Source organism: Rhincodon typus, chromosome 1 (assembly GCF_021869965.1).
Source record: "Rhincodon typus isolate 14 chromosome 1, sRhiTyp1.1, whole genome shotgun sequence".
In the NCBI taxonomy this organism is placed as follows: domain Eukaryota; kingdom Metazoa; phylum Chordata; class Chondrichthyes; order Orectolobiformes; family Rhincodontidae; genus Rhincodon; species Rhincodon typus.
Genome location: NC_063332.1, coordinates 79416448 through 79423743, shown reverse-complemented (window position 1 = coordinate 79423743; position 7296 = coordinate 79416448). Strand labels below are relative to the sequence as shown.

General features: G+C 40.9%; 1 protein-coding gene across 1 annotated transcript in view; it reads left to right on the top strand.

Moving 5' to 3' along the window:
• LOC109929396 (phospholipid-transporting ATPase VD) overlaps window positions 1–7296 on the top strand; it is a 144420-nt gene that overhangs the window by 124121 nt on the left and 13003 nt on the right. The window contains exons 16-17 of the mRNA XM_048600041.1: window positions 751–951; window positions 6862–6942. Of these exons, the coding sequence (XP_048455998.1) occupies window positions 751–951; window positions 6862–6942 (282 nt within the window). The remainder of the gene's footprint in view (window positions 1–750; window positions 952–6861; window positions 6943–7296) is intronic.

Sequence of the window (7296 nt, the reverse complement as noted above, 5' to 3'; positions counted from 1 at the left end):
AACTCCCTACCTACACTCACCTTTCCTGGCCCCATCCCCGCCTCTTCGACCTGTTTGTTTCCTCTCCACCTATCCTCTCCTCTATCCCTCTTCTATCCGCCTCCCACTCTCTCCCTATTTATTTCAAAACCCCCTTCCCCTCCCCCTTTTCTGATGAAGGGTCTAGGCCCGAAACGTCAGCCTCTCTGCTCCTATGATGCTGCTTGGCCTGCTGTGTTCATCCAGCCCTGCACCTTGTTGTCTAGGAACAAGGAACCTTTCTTTCTTTCAAAGCCTGCTGTAGCTATTGACTCCACCTGTCCAGTCAAGCTTGAAGTATTCAACTTCAGAAGGCTTTGCAACAGCTGAACCTGACTTCAAGTTTTCAGTCTGTATATAATGGAAGGAGAAAGTTTCAAGCAATTAATGGGCCTGCAACGATAACAAACTGGTTTTAGTCTTATCTGTATCCTTTTTTTCTAATCACAGTACCAAATTTATTTTGTAACTTTCAGCAATAGTTGTGTAATAAAGTAATCTTTGAATTTATTTAAAATTAAATTACCTAGCTGTTTATTTAAATTCAAACACATAAAAAAATTAAAAATTAGTTAAATGAGAAATATATAAATTCGCAGTTCACAGTTCAGTCTGTAGACATGGCTGATGTTGCCACCACAGTGAATGACAGAAGTTTCAATCCTTTGTAAATAAAGTGAAACTTGCCGCATTTGCTACCATTTATGTTGATATTGATGCCTTCTTTTCTAGGCTTATGTGAATCTCTTGTTCTGGTACCAGTTGTTCTGTGGATTCTCTGGTACATCAATGATTGACTATTGGATCCTCATTTTATTTAACCTCCTTTTCACATCTGTTCCACCAATTATCTATGGCATCCTCGATAAAGATGTTTCTGCAGAGACTCTTCTCCAACTACCAGAACTCTACAGTAGTGGGCAGCATTCTGAGGTATTAATCTTTAACAGTATAGTGCAACACTCTGCTTTCTTTATTTTGAATAGAATTGATCAGCCTAATAGATTTATTCATGAGGCTCAGCTCCACTGCAAACACTTAATCATCTAAAGTTGACTCGTAGCTGCATGGGAACAGAAAGAATCCTGAGAATTTAGTTTTATTTGGTCAGACTAGGACTAGGGAATGCTGTTTAAAAATAAGAAGACTCCCTTTAAGACGGAGACGATGGGATTTTGTTTTTCCATTTGAGGGTCATGAATCTTTGGAATTCTAATCTCTAAAGAGTGGTAAAGGAAAGGTGATTAAATATCTTTTAAGGTAGATTATTGATTCTTGACTAACAGAGGAGTTGAATATTGACCAAGGTAAATGCAGATGTGGAGTTCAACCCCCAATTAAATCAAATATGGCCCAACCAGTGAAACTCTCATTGCCTGAATGAATGGTGAGCTGACTCAAGGGACCAAATGACCTTTTCCTCCTCCTCATTTGTATAATTGTTTGTCTGTTCATATGTTCATGGGATGTGAGGATCACTCTCAAAGCTAACATTTGTGGCTAATCTCTAGTTGTTGTTGAGAAGTGGCCTATATAGTGAAGCTGTTTAATGTTGCTATATGTCATTTTAGTCATATAGTCATGATCATTAAAGCATTGGAGGAAAACTGGGGAACATATTTAATGAATAGTGTCAAACTAATCAGGAAGCAGAAAGACTCAACTCTGACCAAGTAGAATCATTGTAGAACAACAATTCTCCAAGCAAACATAATAATGAGTGTGTGTTCGATAACAGCATTCAGGTTTAAGGCCACAATGCTGAAACTGGACAATGTTCTGGTCAGTTTGAGTCTTTTACCCTGGAATTTTAGTGTGATATATCTGAAAGCTATCAGCCAACAGAGAAAAGAATCATGAGAATATTTTGGAAAAACGTGGACTTTTCAACGTCCAAAGGCGACACACAATACTGTCCTTTATCCAGCCCCGTCTGTTGCTTCTTCAGAAAAGTCTAGCAAATTAGTTGAACATGATTTTCCCTTATGAAATCCATTCTGACTCTGCTTATGCTTATTAGATGTGACTATAAATAAACCCATATTTATTCATGTGACTATTAATCCAATACCAAATTATTGTTTCTTGAAGTTTCCCTACCATTAAAATTAAGCTGACCGGCCTGTAATTGAAGAGCTTACACTTGTATCAGAGTAATGTTTGCAATCTTCCAGTCCATTGTTGCCACCCCTGAGTCTATCTAAATGAGGCCAAAGGTTTGTGGCCAATGCCACCACAATTTCCACTTTCTCTTCCTTCACTATCTTTGGATGCATCTTATCCAGGTCCGGGCTAGTCAAATATAGAAATTCTATCCAATAACAATTCTTGTTAACATTTTTGAACCCTTCTGTTATTTTTCTCAATGGCCTAGATGGTGGCTTTTTTTCTTAATAAAGACACATGCAGAGTATTCATTTAATGCCTCAGTGATGCTCCTGTTCATGTGTAAATCCTTTTTGGTACCTAATCAGTCTTAATCCTCCTTTTGCCATCCTTGCTATTTATGTGCCTACACAAGACTGTAGACTCCCCTTAGCTGTCAATTGCTTTTTCTTTTTTCACTTTTGAACCTTCTATAGTCAGTCTGGTTCTCAACTATATTTCCTACCCAACACAAGTCTGAAACGCAGTTGTTCTTACCCTAATTTCTGTTTCATTTTTTATCCCGGGAGTTCTCAATTTACTTGCCCTACCTTTTGCTTTTGAGGGAATGTTGCTTGACTATGCCCAAACCATCTCCTCTTTGAAAGTAGCCCATTAGTCAGCAGCTATAGAATGCTGACAAGGACATGAATTTTCAGTGGCAGGTGTGTCCATAAGACCGATCAGTTCCATAGAGACTGTTTACTTTCTTTCCATGCTGATTCTCCCCTATCTCTTTCAACTCCAAAAGATGATTTGTGTTTTATATAGACAACTGATGAGCACAGATTTTAGTGCATTTGTGTTAATGGGCAGGGCTCACCTCCAGCTGTTAAATTGTGTATCTGTGACAAAAGGGTGGAGGGGCACTCATTCTCCCAGCACATTTAAGTAAACAGCCAGGTATCTGGCACTGAGCCTGGCTCTGTGGCTCAGAAGGGAAAGGGGGAGAATAGGAGAGCAATAGTGATAGGAGATTCAATGGTTAGGGGAACAGACAGGAGATTCTGTGGTACCGAGCGAGACTCCCAGATGGTATGTTGCCTCCTGCTGCCAGGGTCAGGGATGTCTCGGAACGAGTCTAGAGGATTCTTAAGTGGGAGGGAGAGCAGCCAGAAGTCGTGGTACACATCAGGTACCAATGAAATAGCTAGGAAACTGGATGAGGACCTGAAAGATGAATAAAAAGAGTTAGGATGGAAGCTGAAAGCCAACTCAAGCAGTGTAGTAATCTCAGGATTACTACCGGTGCCACGGGCTAGTGAGGCCAGGAATAGAGAGCAAGTGCAGCTGAACACGTGGTCAATGAGCTGGTGTGGGAGGGAGGGCTTCAGATATGTGGATCATTGGGATACCTTCTGGGGAAGGTGGGATCTGTACAGGAAGGAAGGGTTGCACCTGAACTGGAGGGGCACCAATATCCTGGGCGGGAGGTTTGCTAAAGCTCTTCAGGAGGGTTTAAACTAGTTTGGCAGGGGGTGGGAACCGGAGCTACAGATCAGAGGATGGGGTAGCCGGTGTACAGGAAGATAACAGCAAGCAGAGAATCTGTGAGGAAGGATGAGCAATTGATAGGGCAAAGTTGCAGTCAGTGCAACGGGTTGAGGTATGTCTATTTTAATTCAAGAAGTGTCAGGAATAAGGGTGACAGACTTAGAGCATGGATCAGTTCTTGGAACTACGATGTTGTGGCCATAATGGAGACTTGGATAACACAGGGGCAGGAATGGTTGTTGGATGTTCTGGGTATAGATGTTTCAAAAGAAATAGGGAGGGAGGTAAAAGAGGTGGGGGAGGGGCATTGCTAATCAGGGATGATATCACAGCTGCAGAAAGGGAGGTCGTGGAGGAGGTTTGTCCACTGAGTCAGTATCGGTGGAAGTCTGAAACAGGAAAGGAGCAGTCACTTTATTGAGAGTTTTCTATAGACCCCCCCCCCCCCCCAATAGCAACAGAGACACTGAGGAACAGACTGGGAGACAGAAAATGTGGAATATCTAGTCAAGAGGAAGGAGGAAGCTTACTTAAGTTTGAGGAAGCAAGGATTGGTCAGGTATCTAGAGGTCTACAAGGTAGCCAGGAAGGAACTGAAGAATGGACTTAGGAGAGTTGGAAGGGGGTATGAGAAATCCTTGGCAGGTAGGATCAAGGAAAACCCCAATGTGTTCTATGCTTACGTGAGGAACAAGAGGATGGCCAGAGTGAGGGTAGGTCCAATCAGGGATAGTGGAGGGAACTTGTGCGCGAAGTCAGAGGAGGTAGGGGAGGTCCTTAATGAATACTTTGCTCCAGTATTCAACAGTAAGAGGGACCTTGACATTGGTGAGGACAGCATGAAACAGGCAGATATGCTCGAACAGGTTGATGTTAGGAAGGAGGATGTGCTAGAAATTTTGAAAAACCTGAGCATAGATAAGTCCCCTGAGCCAGATGGGATATACCCAAGATTACTACAGGAAGCAAGGGAAGAGATTGCTGCCCCTTTGGTGATGATCTTTGCCTCCTCACTGTCCACTGGAGTAGTACCAGATGATTGGAGGGTGACAAATGTCATTCCCTTGTTCAAGAAAGGGAATAGGGATAATCCTGGGAATTACAGACCGGTCAGTCTTTCTTCTGTGGTCGGCAAATTATTGGAGAGGATTCTGAGAGATAGTATTTATGATTATTTGGAAAAACACAGTTTGATTAGAAATAGTCAGCATGGCTTTGTGAGGGGCAAAACATGCCTCACAAGCCTTATTGAATTATTTGAGGATGTGACAAAACATATTGGTGAAGGCAGAGCAGTGGATATGGTGTATATGGATTTTAGCAAGGCATTTGATAAATTCCACATGGTAGGCTCATTCAGTAAGTAAGGAGGCATGGATTCAGGGAAATTTGGCTATCTGGATACAAAACTGGTTTTCCAATAGAAGACAGAGAGTGGTAGTAGATGGAAAATATTCAACCTGGAGCTTGGTGACCAGTGGAGTTCCGCAGGGATCTGTTCTGGGACCTCTGCTCTTTGTGATCTTTATAAATGACTTGGATGAGGAAGTGGAAGGGTGGGTTGGTAAGTTTGCCGATGACACGAAGGTTGGTGGAGTTGTGGATAGCACGGAGGGCTGTTGTAGGTTGCAACAGGACATTGACAGGATGCAGAGCTGGGCAAAGAAGTGGCAGATGGAATTCAACCCAGAAAAGTGTGAAGTGATTCATTTTGGAAGACTAATTTGAATGCAGAATACAGGGTTAATGGCAGGATTCTTGGTAGTCTAGAGGAACAGAGGGATCTTGGGGTCCACATCCATAGATCCCTCAGAGTCACTACCAAAGTTGATAGGGTTGTAAAGAAGGCATATGGTATGTTGGCTTTCATCAGCAGGGGAATTGAGTTTAAGAGCTGCGAGGTTATGCTGCAGCTCTATAAAACCTTGGTTAGACCACGCTTGGAATATTAAGTTCAGTTCTGGTCACCTCATTATAAGAAGTTTGTGGAAGCTTTAGAGATGGTGTAGAGAAGATTTACCAGGATGCTGCCTGGACTGGAGGGCAGGTCTTATGAGGAAAGGTTGAGGGAGCTAGGGCTTTTTTCATTGGAGCGAAGACAGATGAGAGGTGACTTGATAGAGGTGTACAAGATGATGAGAGGCATAGATAGAGTGAATAGTCAGAGACTTTTTCCCAGGGTGGAGATGACTATTACAATGGGCATAATTTTAAGGTGATTGGAGGAAGGTATAGGGGAGATGTCAGAGATAGGCTCTTTACACAGAGAGTGGTGGGTGTGTGGAATGCACTGCCGGCAGTGGTAATTGAGTCAGAAAGTTTAGAGACTTTTAAGCGACTCTTGGTAGGCACATGGAGGATAGTAAAATGTAGGGTATGCAGGATAGTTTGATCTTAGTAGGATAATAGGTCGGCACAACATCGTGGGTCGAAGGGCCTGTACTGTTCTATGTTCTATATTCTACATTCTTAAACACAGTGTAAATTTCTGAAGTGCCTGGAAAGCCAAGTGGAGGTGTGCCCTGAGCACTTCGTAAATTTGACTTGAATTCATTGGAAATAATTTTGCAGTTGTACAACAGTAACAATACCAGCCTTCAGTTAAATCTTTCATAACCAAGTTGCTTGGATTATTAGTATTGGGAATAATGGTGTGGGAGCTAAATCCATAATAGCCTCATGGAAAGTGAATATAAATTTGAAAATAAACATTTAAGGGAAAGTGAAGAAGTATCTTTTTCAAAGTTATTTTTTCAAGAAATTGGTACAAATAAACTGGGCCAAAATTGTTTCTTGTGCTGTAACGTTCTGTGATGCAAGGCACAGGTGAAAACAAGCCCAACTTGGCCTATTTGAACATTTGCAAATAAATTTGAATGAATTCAATTAGAATTGATTCTGTTTGAAAATGTATTGACTTATGTTTTTGATAATTCAGTTTCACATCATTAATTTTGTTGAAAGTGTAGAGCCCTATTGCCATGAAGACTGTCCTCCCATCAATGAGTGTGTTGCATCTTTAAGTACGAATTGAAAATTGGCTTATTCTTCTCTAAGCTCAGTAATACTCTTCCATTGATTATCATTTTACAAGTGGACTATCAAGATGAGAATTACAATGGTGGCATACATTTTGTTCACAGTTATTTTTAACAATTAATAATAATAAATAGTTCTGCTGACTTTACTTTGTATTTGTTATAGGCCTACTTATCATCAACGTTTTGGATCAGTATATTGGATGCCTTTTATCAAAGTCTTGTTTGCTTCTTTGTTCCATATTTTGTAAGTGACCCTACATGTAATATCTATTATATTTTGTTTTCTCTATTACATTTTTTGTCAAATGGGGTAAACCCCTAGCAATGGGAAGAAAAATTGAGTGGTATGTGGCAGCCAGTCTGTTAATATGTACTTTCTGTCACTATCAAAATTGAAATCTGGGTCCAGCTTCTCTTACACAATTTAGTGAATTAATAGACTGTTTTCTTTGAGATGTGGACAAATAAACAATTTTGATAAATTGATTATTGATTGAACGCTTTCATTCCTAATCAATTACGTACTTTTCTTATTCAGGAATCATGAGGGATAAGAAGGGTTTTTCAATGTTGTCTGATGATTTAAGAACCTTCAAGC